Source organism: Scyliorhinus torazame, chromosome 11 (assembly GCF_047496885.1).
Source record: "Scyliorhinus torazame isolate Kashiwa2021f chromosome 11, sScyTor2.1, whole genome shotgun sequence".
Lineage (NCBI taxonomy): Eukaryota > Metazoa > Chordata > Chondrichthyes > Carcharhiniformes > Scyliorhinidae > Scyliorhinus > Scyliorhinus torazame.
The window spans coordinates 233,398,121-233,418,458 of NC_092717.1; the positions used below are offsets into that span (position 1 = coordinate 233,398,121).

The following is a 20,338-nucleotide window of genomic DNA, read 5'->3' on the forward strand; positions in this document are numbered from 1 at the left end:
CCTTCTTGCAATAATCACAAATATCTCCAAGTTATCCAACACTTGTGGAACCACTGCTAATAATAATAATAATAATAATAACTAATAATCGCTTATTGTCACAAGTAGCTCTTGATGAAGCTCTCAATGCCACGAGCCTCGACCACATACGCACCAAGCTCAAACAGCTTTGGGGAAGACCTTTGTGAGCATGACCCGATCTTCCAATTGCTTGTCATTTTAATTCTCCACCTTGTTCCCATGCTGACCTTCCTGTCCATGGGAATACAAAACACGTACGCGACTAAGATTAGCATTCTAAGGCTTGTGGGCAGCACGGTAGCACAGTGGGTAGCACTGTTGCTTCACGGCGCCAGGGTCCCAGGTTCGATTCCCGGCTTGGGTCACTGTCTGTGCGGAGTCTGCACGTTCTCCCCGTGTCTGCGTGGGTTTCCTCCGGGTGCTCCGGTTTCCTGCCACAAGTTCCGAAAGACGTGCTGTTAGGTGAATTGGACATTCTGAATTCTCCCTCAGTGTACCCGAACAGGCGCCGGAATGTGGCGACGAGGGGGTTTTCCACAGTAACTTCATTGCAGTGTTAATGTAAGCCTACATGGGACACAAATAAAGATTATTTTTATTATAAATAAGTGGCCTTACCCATTTTTAATATGAATGAATTAGTTGCATACAATGGGAATTGAAATAGAAACATCAATAACTATAAATGAAAAGGAGAGAGGAAAAGCGAAATTCATTGAAAAAGAAATACACTCAGCCCGCCAACAAGCTAATGCAGGTCCTGTAAATCTGAAACACAAACAAAACTACTGGAAATATTCAGCAAGCCAGGCAACATCTGTGGCGAGCAAAACAGGAGTTACCATTTCATGTTTGTGATCTTTTATCAGAACTCAGAATAATTAGAAATCAAGTAGGTTTTGAGCAAGTGAGAGGGGAGAGGGTGGGAAAGAAAGGAAAAAAGGAAACTCTGTCATGGGCTGGAGAGCAAGAGAGATTAAATTACAAAATGGTTGGTGGTACAAGTCCAAAAGAAGTGGTAATGGGACAAAGTAAAGACATTTTTAACCAGTAAGGGGAGCAAGGGTTATGGGGATAAGGCGGGAAAGAGGAGTTGAGGATTATTGACCTGATCTTATTGAACGGCGGAGCAGACCCGATGGGCTGAATGGCTTACTTCTGCACCTGAAGCTTATGGTCTAATGGTGTCTCGAGAAGGTGTGAATGGCAGGATAATGAACAGCTACCTCCCGAAAGCAGAAAAAAACCAGAAAGCCAGAAGAGTAAAGCCAGAAATTGCAAAGAAAAAGAGAAAAGAATGGAAGCAGAGATTGCAGTTTGAATTTGGGGAACTCAATGCTGAGTCCAGAAGTTTGTCAAGCCCCTAATCAAGTCCTGTCCCTGGAGCTTTACATTGAGCATCAATGGAATGTAGCAGGGGGCCGAGGACAGAGAAATCAGACAGCAAAGTTGAAATGAAAGGCCACGATGTACCCGGCCACATTACTCCTGAAGGTCAGCGCACCGCGGTACAACGTGGTTGACAGGTGCCGGGAGACCTCGCTCCTGGGATCTACCCGGCTCTCTACACCTCGCAAGATCTAACACAATCTCGTGAGATGACGCAATGTGAATCCCGGCCATCGTGGGCGGGATCACATTTTGGCTGCATATTAGAGTGAGACAGCCAGTCTCACTCTGATGTGCAGTTTCCCGAGGCACCTGGGGCGTTGGGATATATCTCCCTCACCTCAGAGACTTTGGGCGAGTGCCATTCACTACTGGCCACCAATAAAATGGGACCAGGCAGAACAGCGCTTGTGGGGGTCTCTCAGTGGATCAGAGGCCACCTCTGGACAGGATGGCACCCTGGCATTGCTGGTGCCTGCCTGGCAACCTGGCAGTGCCACCTGGGTGCCAGCCTGGGCACTCACTGGGCGGCACTGCCGGCTAGCAGGGGCACTGCCAGGGTGGCAGCATGGCTCAGCCAAGGTGGCAAGCTGTCATTTGTTTACTGGCGGAGATTGGGTCTGGGGGTGCCATGTGCACGTGAGGTGGGATGGGTTGGGGTGGGCCTAGGACCCCCTTATAAGTGAGTTGAGGGAGTGGCACGCGACACAGTGGTTAGCACTGCTGCCTATAAAGGGCAGCACGGTGGCGCAGTGGTTGGCATTGCTGCCTCACGGCGCCGAGGTCCCAGGTTCGATCCCGGCTCTGGGTCATTGTCCGTGTGGAGTTTGCACATTCTCCCCGTGTTTCTGGGGTTTCGCCCCTACAACCCAAAGCTGTGCAGGGTAGATGGATTGGCCACGCTAAATTGCCCCTTGATTGGAAAAACAATAATTGAGTACACTCAATTTAAAATTAAAACAAAATTAAAAATAGGTGAATTGAGACTTTGGGGATATTTTGGGTGGTGTGGGGGGAGGGGGGGGGGAGCTGTGGGGGGGGGGGGTCATGCTGGGGGCTCAAGAGATCAGGACACCATTCTAAATGGCGTCCCGATGTCTCCCTGTACTAAGGAGTTCAGATGAGCAGGGCTCCTCAGTGCAGGAAATGGAACTTAGTGTGGCCTTGGCCGCATGTTCCCTGCTAAGGCCCCGCCTCTAACCAGAGTCGCGTTGTGTTTCTCGCCGCTGCGGGTGCCGGGAAACATGCGGCTAAACGCTCTCGCTATGGGACGTCGGGCCAAAAATGTCAGGTGACTGGAAGCTCGGGGTTTCTGGACTGAATGCACAGTGGCCACCCAATCTATGTTCGGCCTCCCCAGTGCAGAGGACACCGCATTGTGAGTCGTGAATTCAGAATTTGAAAGCAATTTAAAAGAAATTGCGAGAGGTACATGTAACTCTCTGCTTCGCCTGGAAGGAGTATTTTGGGGCTATGGTGGCTCAGGAAACACACTGGAAGCTTCCAGCACTAACAAAGGGGTTTATCGATGAAAGGCGCTGGTAGATATACAGGCACAGAGAACGATAGGATGGGTCTTGTCTCTTCGGGGCCAGGGTCCACACTGCCCAGGGTCCCGCTCCCAGTGTGCCACACAGACCCACGATTGACTGGACTTTGCTCGCTCCCAGACGATTGGCCCCGATCTGGTCACATGGTCTGCCAGGCCCAACCCCTTAAAGGGGCCCGGCTACCAGAACCTTCCTCCTCTAGGTCCCTTATAGCATTTCAAAATAGCTATGCACAGACTCCAAAAATATGGCAAAAGACATCAGGGGAAAGAAGAGTCTATCGCTCCGGAGATCTCTGAGTCCTCCCGGACCTCCGCAGTGAGAAGAGCTGAGAAACTGAGAGTGCCAATGTCATGCCAGCAGACCCCAATGGAAAAGGTCTAGAGAGGGTAAGAGGCCAGAGGGAGGAGTCCAGGCGGAGGGCGAATATTGGAGACAGGTAGAAAGGCCCAATGAATAGAGGGTAGACTCCTGGCGAAAGAAGTGGACACATAGACAAAGGCATTGGGAAAAACGTTCATCGTTGCGCCGAGCTGGAGATTCATTGAGGTGGGGACCGGAAGGGGATCAAGTTGATGCCTTTCCTAAAGACGGGTCATTCGGAGTCAGAGAGAGGGAGGTCAGTGTGGGTTGCGAATGCACAGGAAGGAGTGAGATTCTAAGAAGGGATGGGGGGTGGGTCAGGGAAACATAAAAGGGAAGAAAGATCTGGAAGGACATCGGTAACCATGAGTTGCTGAAGCTTACAATTCTCCACCCTCAAAAGGCAGAGAAAATAATGTTAAACGTCCAGATGAGACGAAGTATGGAATGAAATTCTGAAGCATGGCAGCTTTGAGATAGAGAGAGTCAGTGAGGCTGAAGAGGGAGGGGTCGAGAGTGTCCGCGTGGCGGGACCTGAGATTGAGTGTGGATCTTGGGATGCGTGAGAACAGTGGTTTGAGGAATTCTGAATATCTCGGAGATATTGTGGCCTGTTCTAGTGTTAATACTCCGCGTGAGCCTCCTCCCATTCCATCAGCCTAATCGTCCCTTCTTTTCTCGCTCGTTTGTTCATTTATCTTCCCCTGAAATACATCTGTAATATTTATATCAACTTCTCCTTGCGGTTACAAATCTCACTATTCTCTGGGTGAAGTGGTGTCTCCTGAATTCTTTATCGCAATTAACAGTGGCTACCTTATTTCTATGACCCCCTAAAGAAACATTTACTCTCCGTCCGCCCAGCAAACCCCTTCAGAATTGTAAGACTTCTATTAGTTTACCCCTAATGTTCTCTTTCTTCGGGAAGAGAGCCTCAGCCTGTTCAGCTTTTCCTGATCAGCATAACCTCTGCAGATCTGATATCATCTGTGATGATGTGCATCATGTAAGTTTGTACATAATGTTATGCACAACTGTTATGGGCCAGGGTTTAGAGAACCCCAAAGTGTATCATGGAATTCACCTGACCCACAACTTTTACTAGATTGTGGTATGGGGAGCACACGGCCCATTCTACAGGTGTGGTGCAGCAGAAATGGAAAAGTATTTTTTAAAGCAAAACAATGTTTATTCTATGAACTCAAGTTAACCTTTTAAAACATACAGTGAACATCTTAGCAACCATCAATTCAAATACAACCCCCAAAGAATACAACACTAAGTAATCCTTAATAACTTCCCAAACAACATCCAGAAGACAAAAGAAACACCTTTTAACAGAAGCACATTAGGTTTACATTCACTACTGAAAACATTTATAATTCTGAATTCACCAAATGATCAAGAGATAGTCTTTTCATGGCAGAGAGATCTACAGTGCATCTGGTCTGTCTGGCTTCAGCTCCAACACTGAAAACGAAACTAAAACATACCCTGCAGCAAACAGCCTAAAACAAAAGTAAAAAGCTGACAGACAGCCCAGCTCCACCCACACTCTGACATCACTGATAAACACCCATTTCTTAAAGGCACATTTCTTAAACGCCCATTTCTTAAAGGTACATTTCTTCAACACCCATTTCTTAAAGGTACTCTCACATGACACAACCTCCGACCACTAGATGGCAGTGTAAACCCAACATGCCACCATGTGATCTGGAAGTTGGGAGTTGGCCGTGCTGGGAGATAGACATATTTTGCATAAGAGTTGTTTAGTGTTAGTTGTTTGTTAGTTAATTTATTCTAGTTATCTTACCACCCAGATGTGACACAATAAATTATTTTAACTGCATGTTCTGTAGTTCGTCATTCACTTTGGCCAGCCTACAGAACATGACATCACCCTTTCGAACCTTTTTGTATCTTTTGGAAGTAAAAAGAGATCCCAGGAAATCAGGGAAGTTAAATATGTTCAGCACAATACAAAAGAAAAAGTTCTCTGGTATCATAATGAGAAAGGAGCAGAAAAATTGAGTTCTGAAAAATAAATGTGAGGGCAACATAAAATTAAACGGTTTAAATATTAATTACTTCACTGGGGCAAGCAAGTTACACTAAACATTTTAAAAAAAAATTGGAGAACCCAATTCATTTTTTCCAATTTAGGGGCAATTTAATGTGGCCAATCCACCTAGCCTGCACATCTTTGGGTTGTGAGGGCGAAACCCACGCAAACACGGGGAGAATGTGCAAACTCCACACGGACAGTGACCCAGAATCGAACCTGGGACCTCGGCGCCGTGAGGCAGTAGGGCTAACCCACTGCGCCACCGTGCTCTCCTCACCAAACATTTATAAATCACTGGTTAAGCCGAGTTTGGATTATTGTGGGCAGTGCACTTTAGGCAGGAAGTTAAGATCTCTGGAGCGGATAGAAGAGGTTTGCCAGAGCGGTGCGAGGGATGAGCGACTTCACTTATGTGGTGAGGTTGGAAATGGGTTTGTTCTCCTTGGAACAGAGAAGGGTAAGAAAAGATTTGAAAGATATGTTAAAAATTATGAATGATTTTGCTGGAGTATATCAGGAGACACTAAACAGAGGTCACAAAGTTGAGGTCATTGCTGCAAGATTCAGAGAGCTGGGGATTTATTTCACGCAGTTGTGTTAGAAGGCACAGATTGGATGGGCGGTGGAATCCCTACAGTGCAGAAGGAGGCCATTCGGCCCATCGAGTCTGCAACGAGCCTCCGAAAAGCTCCTTGTCTCGGCCCACATCTCCACCCCAACCCCGTAACCCCACCTAACCTTTTTGGACACCAAGGGGCAATTTATCAAGTTAGGTGGCCAATCCACCTAACCCAGACATGTTTGGACTGTGGGAGGAAACTGGAGCAACCGGAGGAAACCTACGCAGACACGGGGAGAATGTGCAAGCTCCACACAGTCACCCGAGGCCGGAATTGAACTCGGGTCCCTGGCGCTGCGAGGCCCTCTAGAGGTCTTAACACTGTGCCACCGTTGGTTTCTCAGCTAGATTTATGGGCCAGAGATTAGAGAACCCCAAAGTGTATCATGGAGTTCACCTGACCCACAACTTTTAATAGATTGTGGTATGGGGAGCACACGGCCCACTCTACAGGTGTGGTAGAGCAGAAATGGAAAAGTATTTTTTAAAGCAAAACAATGTTTATTCTATGAACTCAAGTTAACCTTTTTAAAACATACAGTGAACACCTTAGCAACCATCAATTCAAATACAACCCCCAAAGAATACAACACTAAGTAATCCTTTAAGCTTTCCTTTTAACATCCATACGACCTAAAACACCTTTCACCAGAAGCACATCAGGTTAAAGTCACTACTGTTATTAGTTTTAAATCACCAGGATCGATTTACAGTCTATAGATTACAGAGAGTGATTCATACACCTTCTGGCTGTAACTGCAGCTATCCAGCTCTGAAAACGAAAGTAAAAAGCTGACAGACAGCCCAGCTCCACCCACTCTCTGACATCACAGCAGTAATAAACACCCATTTCTTAAAGGTACTCTCTCATGACACAATCTTCAATGAAAAACAATCACAGAAACCAAAAGCCATGAAAATGCACGAGTAGAGCAAGGAACTGAATATAAAATTTGAAATGCATTGACAATTGCTGTGGGCCGGACCGGCAATCTGACGGACCATTGAAAAGTCCGTTGACCCCAGGCAGGCATTCCCGGTCTCGTGTTGGGCGGGGCTGGAAAATCTCATGCTTTAAATTGAAAGGGTAAGGGGGGGGGGGGGGGGGGTTGGAACTCATTGGATAGCTTTCTCAAAGAGCTAACAGAGTTAGAATGGGCCCAGTAGCCTCCTCCTGTGCTGTGTGATTCTCTGATGATGACGCTTTGCTATCTTCAGTGTGCAGTGTGTGCTGGAGGATTGTGAAATCAGCACGATGCAGGTACCATGGGCGCGATTCTCCGCTCCCGCGACTAAGTGCCCACGCCGTCGTGAACGCCGTCGAGGTTCACGACGGCGCGGAACGGCCCCGATCTCGACCGATTCAGGGCCCGAAAATGGGCTAGGATCGGGGACGCGAGAAACCCGGGGGGGCGTGTCGCGAAAACAGCGTCGTCAGCGCGCGCCGGGCATTGGCGCCGCGTAAAAGCGGCGCCGCTTAAATGACGCGGCTGGCGCCGCGTAACTTGTGTAACTGGCGTCACCGACGCATGTGCGGGTTGGCCGGCGCCAGTTGGCGCCAACCCGCGCATGCGTGGTTGCCGTCCTCCCCGAGGCCGCATCGCAAGAAGATGTCGGATGGATCTTGCGGGGCGCGGAGGAAAAGAGGTCTTCCTTCAGAGAGGCCGGCCCGCCGATCGATGGGCACCGATCGCGGGCCAGACCCCTTTTGAGTCCTACCCCGGTTAAAGAACCCCCCTCGCCCCCCCACAGGCCACCCCCCCAGCATTCCCATGCTGTTCCCGCTGGCAGCGACCAGGTGTGGATGGCGCCGGCGGGAAGCCGTCGTTTTGGGCAGGCCGCTCGGCCCATCCGGGCTGGAGAATAGCGGGTGTAGCGGAGAATCGCCATTTTGGGTGTCCCGGGCAATTCTCCGGCCTGCGCCACGCTGAACTCGATGGGGCCGTTCTCGCCGCTTGGGTGAATCGTGGGAGGGCGTCGGACCGGCGTCACGGGGAAAAATGGCGCGCCAGGGGAATCTCCCAACCGGCGTGGGAGCGGAGAATCGTGCCCCATGTATCCATGTACAGTCAATATGTCAAGACCAATGGGCGTCATTCTCCGACCCCCCGCCGGGTCGGAGAATGGCCGTTGGCCGCCGTGAATCCCGCCCCCGCCGAAGTCTCCGGTACCGGAGATTGGGCGGGAGCGGGGATCGGGCCGCGCCGGTTCTCCGGCCCGGATAGGCCGAAGTCCCACCCAAAAATTGCCTGTCCCGCCGGCGTAAATCAAACCTGGTATTTACCGGCGGGACCAGGCGGCGTGGGCGGGCTCCGGGGTCCTGGGGGGGGCGCGGGGCGATCTGACCCCATGGGGTGCCCCCACGGTGGCCTGACCCGCGATCGGGGCCCACCGATCCGCGGGCGGGCCTGTGCCGTGGGGGCACTCTTTCCCTTCCGCCTCCGCCACGGCCTCCACCATGGCGGAGGCGGAAGAGACTCTCCCCACTGCGCATGCGCGGGAAACTGACAGCGGCCACTGACGCTCCCGCGCATGCGCCGGGAAACTGACAGCGGCCGCTGACGCTCCCGCGCATGCGCCGCATTTCCGCGCCAGCTGGCGGGGCAACAAACGCCATTTCCGCCAGCTGGGGGGGGCGGAAATCCCTCCGGCGTTGGCCTAGCCCCTCAATGTTGGGCCTAGGCCGCCAAAGATGGGGCAGCACGGTAGCCTTGTGGATAGCACAATTGCTTCACAGCTCCAGGGTCCCAAGTTCGATTCCAGCTTGGGTCACTGTCTGTGCGGAGTCTGCACATCCTCCCCGTGTGTGCGTGGGTTTCCTCCGGGTGCTCCGGTTTCCTCCCACAGTCCAAAGGTGTGCAGGTTAGGTGGATTGGCCATGATAAATTGCCCTTAGTGTCCAAAATTGCCCTTAGTGTTGGGTGGGGTTACTGGGTTATGGGAATGGGGTGGCAGTGTTGACCTCGGGTAGGGTGCTCTTTCCAAGAGCCGGTGCAGACTTGATGGGCCGAATGGCCTCCTTCTGCACTGTAAATTCTATGACTCTATGACTTAAAGATGCGGAGCATTCCGCACCTTTGGGCCGGCGTGATGCCCGTCTGATTGGCGCCGTCTTTGGCGCCAGTCGGCGGACATCGCGCCGTTGGGGGAGAATTTCGCCCAAGGTTCCTGGATCGAAAGTCAAGAGGTTGACTTTAACATGGGCAATGTTTGCAAGGGGATAACATAAATGTTCTAGACCTGGGGCCATAAAAATACCATTGCAATGGAATGACATAAAAACCAACAACAAAAATATTTAATATTAATTATCATTCATAATCTGACCCCTCCAATAATTTGAATAAATAAAAACAATACTTAAACATGTAAATGGTTCAAATATTACCAGCGCTCATTTTCATTGGTATTTATGAAATCAAATCGTTAACATCTCTGGGATAAGACTTGCTTCCGAAATCTTTGGACGTCGATGCCTGAAAAACCGGGCTTGACTTTCTGCATGCGTGTGAAACAATACGGGCGGGGTCTTCCAGTCCTGCCGAAGGTGACCCCGCACCCCCGCGGCGAGTTTCCCCGCGGCAGGACGGGCGAGCCACGCAAAACGCTGTCGACATCGGCGGGACTGTAAGATCGACCAATGATGAGCTACCTCTGCCCCCCCCCCCCCCGATAACACACCGCGGGGGGAGGTTGGAAAATCCCACCCTACGGGCAGGGTTTATTGGATTCGTGCCTCGCGGGATATTCCAGTCCCATGACAGCGCAGGGGTTTCCCGGCGACGAGAGAGAAATCCCGTTGGCAGCGGAGGGGAACCAGTAAATCCTGCTGGCGGGCCGCCTCCGCAGTCGAATAACGAGCGGCGGGGTAGTTGGTAAATCCCGCCTTATGATTTTTTTAAGGCCAAAAATCACGAGGTCAAGATTTTTACGGGTATAGACGTAGAATTTACAGACCAGAAGGAGGCCATTTGGCCTATCGAGTCTGCACCGACCCTTGGAAAAAACACCTCACACCGCCACCCTATCCCCGCAACCCCACCTAACCTTTTTTGGACACTAAGGGAAATTTAGTACAACCAATCCACCTAACCTGTACCTATTTGGACTGTGGGAGGCAACCGGAGCACCCGGAAGAAACCCACGCACACACGGGGAGAACGCGCAGACTCCGCACAGACAGTGTCCCAAGCCGGGAATCAAACCTGGGACCCTGGAGCTGTGAGGAAACTGTGCTAACCACTGTGCTGCCCATAATATAGGTGGTAATGATATCTCAGCAGACTTGCAAATCCTCCAGGTTGTTTATTGTTTTATATACCTATAAAAATATATAAATATAAAAGTGCTACAGGGCACAAGGGAGGAATTGCTTTGCTTCCTTAGCTGTTGCCAAGGAAGATTCCATAAGGACTTCAATGGTTGAGTAAAGCTAGAAGCAGATAAGTGGAGCACCGATATTTTACAAGGGACAGATGTTCACCTTGGCAACCACATAAATAGCATTAACAAGAGGTGGGCTAACAGGTTTCTGAGTGCCAGGCAGGAGGATCATTTCAACAACAATGTTTGATCGTACAGATAATTTAGACATAGGAACTTGCATTGACATATGCCATTTCAGTTTCTCAGCTGAGTTTTTTTGTAACGATGTTGCATCGCAATTAAAAGCCACCAAAATGAAAGGGTAAAGCATCGGATATGAAAAACTGTAAAATAGGAAACAGAGTGGTTGGGAGATGTGGAAGTCCAAAGACGTGCAGGTTAGGGTGGATTGGCCAAGGTAAATTGCCCTTAGTGTCCAAAAAGGTGAGGAGGGGTTATTGGGTTCGGGGGATCGGGTGGCAGTGAGGGCTTAAGTGGGTCGGTGCGGACTCGATGGGCCGAATGGCCTCCTTCTGCACTGTATGTTCTTTGTTTGTTACTGTTGTGCCACAGAAGGCCGGCTAAGGTCAGACCTAGCTTTCCAACAAACTTGTCATCCATTGGTGGGAGCATGAAGGGGTGGGTTTGGAGGACGGAGGGGGAAATATTGGGCCATTTCTGGTGTCAGAAGCTTTAGGTTTATATATAAATAGAACATGCCAGACTCTGTGATTATCAAACCATGGATCCAGCCCTTGGATCAGTGCAGAGCAAGCAATGCATATCAGCAACAGCCATACTGCAGAAACAAATACCTGGCCCGATCCACCTTGCGGCAGATTTGACTCATCATAGGCAGCCTTTTCTGCTCGCCCACTCTGCCCTCTCATTAGACCCGTAATTGAATCCCGATCAGCAGATTTATAAAGGGAGACCTCTGCCTTCCTGTGAATGTTAAGGATGTCTATGCAGTCATACTGAGCGGTTATTTCTTCCCAGCTTCCTAACGGTTGTGGGGAAGAACGGAGAGTGGGGGAGGGGGAGTCGGGGAAGAGGTAGCCAAGCGAGGCCAGGGGAAAAAAGGGGTCTGAATCTCATGGTGTTACTGATGAAAGTCAAAGTGGCTGCGATTGCCCACTGTGCCCACCCACTGTGCCCACCCACTGTGTTCACCCACTGTGTTCACCCACTGTGACCACCCACTGTGGCCACCCACTGTGTTCACCCACTGTGCCCACCCACTGTGTTCACCCACTGTGCCCACCCACTGTGTTCACCCACTGTGTTCACCCACTGTGCCCACCCACTGTGCCCACCCACTGTGCCCACCCACTGTGACCACCCACTGTGACCACCCACTGTGCCCACCCACTGTGACCACCCACTGTGACCACCCACTGTGCCCACCCACTGTGACCACCCACTGTGACCACCCACTGTGACCACCCACTGTGTTCACCCACTGTGACCACCCACTGTGTTCACCCACTGTGACCACCCACTGTGACCACCCACTGTGACCACCCACTGTGTTCACCCACTGTGACCACCCACTGTGACCACCCACTGTGTTCACCCACTGTGCCCACCCACTGTGACCACCCACTGTGTTCACCCACTGTGACCACCCACTGTGCCCACCCACTGTGACCACCCACTGTGACCACCCACTGTGACCACCCACTGTGACCACCCACTGTGACCACCCACTGTGTTCACCCACTGTGACCACCCACTGTGCCCACCCACTGTGCCCACCCACTGTGTTCACCCACTGTGACCACCCACTGTGACCACCCACTGTGCCCACCCACTGTGTTCACCCACTGTGCCCACGCACTGTGCCCACCCACTGTACCCATCCACTGTGTACACCCACTGTGACCACCCACTGTGCCCACCCACTGTGACCACCCACTGTGTTCACCCACTGTGTTCACCCACTGTGCCCACCTACTGTGACCACCTACTGTGTTCACCCACTGTGACCACCCACTGTGCCCACCCACTGTGCCCACCCACTGTGACCACCCACTGTGACCACCCACTGTGACCACCTACTGTGTTCATTCACTGTGACCACCCACTGTGCCCACCCACTGTGTACACCCACTGTGACCACCCACTGTGACCACCCACTGTGTTCACCCAGTGTTCACCCACTGTGCCCACCTACTGTGACCACCTACTGTGTTCACCCACTGTGACCACCCACTGTGCCCACCCACTGTGTTCACCCACTGTGACCACCCACTGTGACCACCCACTGTGCCCACCCACTGTGTACACCGACTGTGACCACCCACTGTGACCACCCACTGTGACCACCTACTGTGACCACCCACTGTGCCCACCCACTGTGTTCACCCAAAGATGTGCAGGTTAGGTGAATTAGCTCTGCTACATTGCCCCTTTGTGTCCAGAAATATGCAGGTTAGGTGGATTGCGGATTAGGGTGGTGGTGTGGGCCTAGACAGGGTTCTCTTCTGAAAGGCCTGTGTGGATTTGATGGGCCGAATGTCTTCCTTCGGCACTGAACTGATTCTATTCATTTCCGCCAACCTCCCTTTCCCGTTTCTGACAGGTGCACCGGGTTATTCCCCCCACCCAGTGATCATCAATGAAGCGAATAACTGCAGTGCATGTTGGGTGGGTGACATTTGAAAATTTCTTCCCCACAGGGTTTTATCAGTACAATGTTCCCGAATCTTTACCTGTGGCTTCAACCGTGGCGAAAATAAAGGCGCTTGACGATGACATCGGGCCAAATGCTGAAATGGAATACAGAATTGTTGACGGGGACGGCCTTGACATTCTTATGGTTACGACTGACATGGAGACACAAGAGGGAGTGGTAACACTCCAGAAGGTAAGGCCAATCAAAGGCAAAAGATATATTCTGCTGCATTGTGAGCATGAAGGCTTTGTTCGCTACACTGAATTCTGCTAACCTTGGTGGGACTCAGCGGAAAGGGGTTTAACCACTGCTCACACATTTTGCTTAAGAACCTGATATTAGTCTTACTGCAGAGGGACAGCGCAGGCAGGTCCTTGGATGATGGATTATGAGTTGGTGTTCGACATTGTCACTCGTGGTTACTGTCTCTTTTGTAGCCCACTGGGGTTCTCAGTTGCAACACGACACTTTGGCTGACGTCCAGACCATCCAAGCCTATTTATAACCTTCCTCGCTGTGAGCTGTGTGACCCTGTTTTCTCTACACTAATCCCACATCAGAGTTCATCTACCCCCCCCCCCCCCCCCCCCACCCCCCCCGAACTCCCAGCATAGTATTGCTCGACTGCAGTTTTAAATCTTCACCGTGAGGTGCAAAACCCCTCCGAGGCTTGAGGCAAGCTAGAAATTAGGCCGAGGAATGTTAACTCCGTTCCCCAAACCCTCCCGGTCAGCTTCTCACGTCGGTGCTATTATCCTTCAGAAACGCACCACCAAGATAATAATTTTGTCAGCCCGAAAGGATGGATGAAAAATAGTTCAGGGAATTTTCAATATTATGAAGGGGATAGCTGAGATCAATCCAGGAGCGTTGTTCAGTTTGGTAACAGGTCCATTTGGTAACAGGAGCAGGTAGGTAGTGTTTAATGACTATCTGCGCTGAGTGGAACGCATAAAAGCTGTTCCAGCTCTGAACGCGAATCCCGATCCCAGCGAATCAGACGCCTGCGGGGCCAGGACACAGGCGGGCTCCACATGGGCTGCGTGCTCGGTGAATCCAGGCCGATTTGGTCCCCTTATTTGAAAAAAGGATATAATTGCATTTGAAACGGTTCAGAGAAGGTTCACTCACCTCACTCCTGGGATGAAGGGGTTAGTTTATGAGGAAAGTTGGACAGTCTGGGGCCTGTGGCCATTAGAGTTCAGAAAAATGAGGCGATCTTTTTGAAACACTGAAGATCCTCATGGGACCTGAAAAGATAGACACCTTGAGGATCTCGCCTCCTGTTGGGGAGACCGAGACTAGGGGACACAGTTTAAAACTAAGAAATAGCCCCTGTAAGACAGAAATGAGGAGGATTTTCTTTCTTCCAGGGGGTCATTCATCTCTTCCCCAGATAGAACAAAGAACAAAGAATAAAGAACAATACAGCACAGGAACAGGCCCTTCAGTCCTCCAAGCCTGTACCAGTCATAATACCACCCTTGGCCAAAACCCTCAACACCTCCTTAAAGAACAAAGAACAATACAAAGAGCAGTGGAAGCTGGGTCAGTCAAGGCAGAGTTGATTTCTGATAGATGAGGGGGGTCAAGGGTCATGGGGGACAGACAGAAAGTGGAGTTGAGATGACAACCAGATCAGGTGTTGACTTATCAAATGGCTGAGCAGGTCTGTAGAGTCCTATGTTCCTATCTTGGGACATCATTTTTTAAAATTAGGTTCAAGGAAGTCAGGTCATTTATACATATTGTACGTAGAGTGCATTTCGATTGACTATCTAGCCCTCATTAACTCTATTTTAAAATTCTCATCCTTTTTTTCAAATCCCTCCATAGCCTGTCTCCTCCCTATTTCTGTAATCTGCATTTGTCCAACAGTCCTCCGAGATATCTGCAGTCCCCCCCCCCGTTCTCATCTCCTGCTTGCCCTTTACTTCAATCGCTGAACCATCGGTGGCTATGCCTCCAGTGCCGAGGCAATTTTCCAGGACTCTAAAACTAACCACATACTCTAAAATAAACAATAATCTAGGAATCTACAATCTACACGCGACTAATACTAGTCTCTGCACTCCATCTATCACTGGAATCTGATCTCTCTCACTGCTCCTCTGCTCTCCTCTCCAGCCTCCTTCCAGAGGTCTGTGAGTCAGTACTTTATATGGTTCTGCATCCAGCTCCCTCTAGTGGTTAATTATGACATGACATTAACCCTTTGTATTCTGAACATTTCGCACAACGTCACACCCCACCCTTAAATATTTGTTCCCTCCCACCACTGGCGCACTGCCGCAGCAGTGTGTACTATATAGCAATTGGGGGAAATGTGATCAAAGGCTATGGGGAGAAAGCAGGATTAGGCTATTGAGTTGGATGATCAGCCATGATCGTGATGAATGGCAAAGCAGGCTCGACGGGGCAAAAGGCCTCATCCTGCTCCCATCTTCTATGTATCTATGTATCTATGTGTATGCAAAATGAACAACAGAGACTCACAGAGGCTCCTCCAACAGCACCTTCCAAACCCACAGCCTCTACCACCTCGATGAACAAGGGCAGCAAATGCCTGGGAACACCATCACTTACATATTCCCCTCCCAACCACACACCATCCTGACTTGTAACTATATCTCCATTCTTCCACTCTCCCTGGGTCAAAATCATAGAACTGCCTTCCTACCAGCACGAAGGGTGTACCTACACCACCTAGCAGTTCAAGATGGCAGCTAACCACCATCTTCTTTAGGACAAATAGGAACAGGCAATAAATTCTGGCCCTTCCCCATGGATAAAAAAAATTCTGGCAGCAGATAGTATATCTTTGCAAGTGACACTGTGCCTAAAACAGCAAGTATCCTCATTCTTTGCCAGGAACTACAGATACAGATTAAGGACAGGTGTGGCAATCTGGATTGGTGTCTGTTGATTTTCCCTGTGCCTCATTTCCTTTCTGCCTGTGAGATGGATTAAAAAATATATATTTTTAAGGAATATTGTGTTATTCTATAAAGAAGACTGCGTGTCTGCATATGTTTTTGAGTGAAAATGATTTAAATAAACTGGAGAAAGGTTAATAGAGATAACGGCTCTGGGAGAGTTGAGAGATTAAAGGAGTAAAGAGGCTAAATGCATACATTTATAATAAGAGGCCATGGTGAAGTGGAATTATAATTAAATATGTTAGATTTAGAAATTTGAATTAGGAGATAGATAGGGACTTGGCTTTTTAGCGGTTAAATTTCAAAGGGGAGTAAGGAACCTTTATGATTTTAATAAAGCAACAGCAGTTTTCCCTTGGGTAATATTACTAGATTTTTTTAGAGTTAAGAATCCAGAAGGGAGTGTTGCCAAGAGAATGTTTACTTCTGCGTTCTGACTAAGTGGGTTCCTTTGGACAGGTTTTGTAAGACTCCTTAACTGTGTAACTAAATTTGTGAGCTTAAGTTTGCTTTTCTTCCTATTAATTGTTTTTTTAAATCCCATAAAAATTACTGGAAATTGTATTTTCCTCAGGTTAGGTGTTTTCCCCCCTTATTTTTGGGATGCAAAAGAAAGGTTATGATCAGTAAGATAAGTTTCCCCCGGGACTTGCTCAGCATATGGCATCTGGTGTGGTCGTAACAGTGTCTCATCTTATATCTTGTATCCATTGTCTCCTTAATCCTCTGCCTCTTTACCTCTGTCTTCTCCCTTAAGGCAACTTTAATATCCAAGTCTTTGACGATGTTCTGTTCGAATATATCCTTATTTCCTTGGGGAGGCAGGGTGGCACAGTGGTCAGCACTGCTGCCTCACAACGCCAGAGATCCGGGTTCAATTCCAGGCTTGGGTGACTGACTGTCTGTGTGGATTTTGCATTTTCTTCCCATGTTTGCTTGTTTTCCCCCAAGGTGGATTGCCATGCTAAGTTGCCCCTTAGTGTCCAAAGGTTGGGTGGAGTTACAGGGATAGGGTGGGGGAGTGGGCCTAGGGAGAATGTTCTTTCAAAGGGTTAGTGCAGGCTTGATGGCCCGAATGGCCTCCTTCTGCACTGTAGGGATTCTATGATTTTCTGTGGCTCGGTAATGCTCCTGGGAAGCGAGTTGGGATATTTTAATAGGTGAAAGGTGCCATATACACATTGGACATTGGGTGCTTATCAGCCCATCGGGTCAGTAAGATCATCCTGACCTCATGCCATCAGGAGCCGCCTGGTTCCCCGTTTTTAGCTGAGCAAGTGGCAAGGGCACACGCCTAATCTGGCAGTGGGGACCTGGTTAATACCTGGATGCCAGTTCCCGATGGCATCATGGGGCACCACCAACCTGCAGCTTTTGCGAGGCTGCCTGAGGAGCGAGCGAGTGCTGAACTTTCAGCCGCGTCACTCCCAGTGGACAAGCTGATCGGGACCTAAAGAGGCCCAAATGGTCTATTTAATTACATAATCATTGGAGGCAGCATGGTGGCGCAGTGGTTAGCATTGCTGCCTCACGGCGCCGAGGTCCCAGGTTCGATCCTGGCTCTGGGTCACTGTCCGTGTGGAGTTTGCACATTCTCCCCGTGTTTGCGTGGGTTTCGCCCCCACAACCCAAAGATGTGCCGGCTAGGTGGATTGGCCACGCTAAATTGCCCCTTAATTAGAAAAAAAAGGAGTTGGGTACTCTAAACCAAAATAAATAAATAAATAATTATAGAATCATCGAATTTAGAGTGCAGAAGGAGACCATTCGGCCCATCGAGTCTGCACTCGCCCTTGGAAAGAGCACCCTACTTACGTCCACGCCTCCACCTTATCCCCATAACCCCACCTAACCTTTTTGGACACGAAGGGCAATTTATCATGGCCAATCCACCTAACCTGCATACCTTTGGACTTGTGGGAGGAAACCGGAGCACCCGGAGGAAACCCACGCACACACGGGGAGGATGTGCAGTCGCCGCCCAGACAGTGACCCATGCCGGGAATCGAACCTGGGACCCTGGAGCTAAGCAACTGTACTAACCACTACCGTGCTGCCCTAATTAAACAAAATTAACACTTTGAGTGGCCAGTGATCTGACAAGGCGTGGAGTTCAAAGACGTGCAGCTCAGGTGGATTGGCCATGATAAATTGCCCTTAGTGACCAAAAAGGTTAGAAGGGGTTATTGGGTTACGGGGATAGGGTGGAAGTGAGGGCTTAAATGAGTCGGTGCAGACTCGATGGGCCGAATGGCCTCCTTCTGTGCTGTATATTCTATGTTCTAAGACGTAAAGGCCTTTCCTGTCACAAATCCCTCATGGAATCACCCCCTGTTTCCATAGAGAGCTTCAAACCTGGGCCTGTGAGATTGCTGATGAAGACCTTCTTCGCCTCCCCCCCACCCCACCCATCAACCAAACCTCCCCCCCTACCACAATGCCTTTGTTCCCAGCTACAATGACTGTTGATAGTTTGCATGTATTTTGATCTGTTCGATTAAGTGATCGCACCAGACAGTTTATTCACAGCACTGTCGTGGGAGACACCACTTATCCTGTTAGGATCAATAGCAACTTTAATAATCCCACCATTCGCTATTGGCAAATCCCATAGCTGCTCTCGATGGCAGTTTCTTCTGTCGCCCTTTGCTGCATTGATATCGTAGAGATGAGAAATGTGGAGCAATATTGCTGCATCAAATTTCATTTACAATTTGAAGTCCTCCGCGCAGACAGAAAATGTAGACAGTGACAATGAGCGGGCGAGGGTTGAGTGGCTGCTTCAAGGCTTCTTATCTTCCACGGAACTCTAAAGTAGGTTTGCAAGGACGTACCGCTCATATTAAACATTACCCGCATCAGGCTCGACAGCCAAACAGCCAAGGCTGATCCCTTGACTGATTTTCTATTTTGACGGATTTGTAATGGAGCCCATGTCAGACTGCTGAATAAAACCCAGTACCTGAGGCCGTTAAGCAGCCGGCTCAGGGCGTCAGAACACAAGAGAAATGTTTTTGCCCATCCTCATTCAGGCACGTTACTGAGGAAACGGACTCAGGATGAACACTGAACGCCCTGGCCAAATGGGTCCTCCTCCATCCATTGCTTGCTGACCTGGTCAGGTGCCCAGCGGATGGTGTACAGTCAGAGGCTGCACACTCTCTGCACTCTGCTGCACAGTTTCATTTTGAGATGCCAGCATTGGACTGGGTGGGGTGCACAGTCAGACGTCTTACAACACCGGGTCCAAGAGGTTTGCTTTGAGTCACTAGCTTTCGGAGCGCCACTCCTTCCTCAGGTGAATCAAAGTTTCGCCTTGACTGAGACGTTCCCCCGTGCCCCGAGGAACTCTCCTATTCCTCAAAGCAACAACAACGGCGTGCATTTATGTAGTGCCTCTAAGATCTGAAAACATCCCAAGGCGCTCCAAAGGAGCACTATCGCACAAAGTTTGACAATGAGCCAGTGTGAGGAGATACTCGGACGAGTGACAAAAAGCTGAGTCAAGAAGGTAGATTGAGGGCAACACGGTAGCGCAGTGGCTAGCACTGTGGCTTCACAGCACCAGGGTCCCAGGTTCGATTCCCCGCTGGGTCACTGTCTGTTCGGAGTCTGCACGTTCTCCCCGTGTCTGCGTGGGTTTCCTCTGGGTGCTCCGGTTTCCTCCCACAGTCCAAAGACGTGCATATTAGGTGGATTGGCCATGATAAATTGCCCTTAGTGTCCAAAATTGCCCTCAGTGTTGGGTGGGGTTACTGGGTTATGGGGATATGGTGGAGGTGTTGACCTTGTGTAGGGTGCTCTTTCCAAGAGCTGGTGCAGACTCGATGGGCCGAATGGCCTCCTTTTGCACTGTAAATTCTATGACCTTTGGCTCTGATGTGAAACGACAAGTGTCACTATTTAACAGCTCTTCCCAAACACCACCCCCCCCCCTTCAGATTAGTGTAATCCTCTCCTTGTTAGCCCTCCCCAAGTGCTTACCCTCATACTTTTCCGGGTTGAATTCCATGAGCCACTGCTCTGCCCACCTGACCAGTCCATTGATATCCTCCTGCAGTCTACGTCCAGTCTCCTCGCTATTTACCACCCTACTAATTATTGTGTCACCCACAAACTTCTCAAACGTACACCCGACTTTTAATTCCAAATCGTTGAAGTACACCGCAGATAGCAAGGCCCCCGGCACCAAGCCCTGCGGAACCCCACTGGAAACCGAATTCCAGTTATGAAAACATCCCTCTACCATCACCCTCCACTTCCTCTTCTAAGTGGGCAACACGGTAGCACAAGTGATTAGCACTGTGGCTTCACAGCACCGGGGGTCCCAGGTTTGATTCCGGGCTG

General features: G+C 49.9%; 1 protein-coding gene across 3 annotated transcripts in view; it reads left to right on the plus strand.

Moving 5' to 3' along the window:
• LOC140385854 (cadherin-7-like) overlaps nt 1-20,338 on the plus strand; it is a 451,440-nt gene that overhangs the window by 369,580 nt on the left and 61,522 nt on the right. For all 3 annotated transcript variants that reach the window (XM_072468447.1, XM_072468445.1, XM_072468446.1), the window contains one exon: nt 13,057-13,244. In XM_072468447.1, the coding sequence (XP_072324548.1) occupies nt 13,057-13,244 (188 nt within the window). The remainder of the gene's footprint in view (nt 1-13,056; nt 13,245-20,338) is intronic.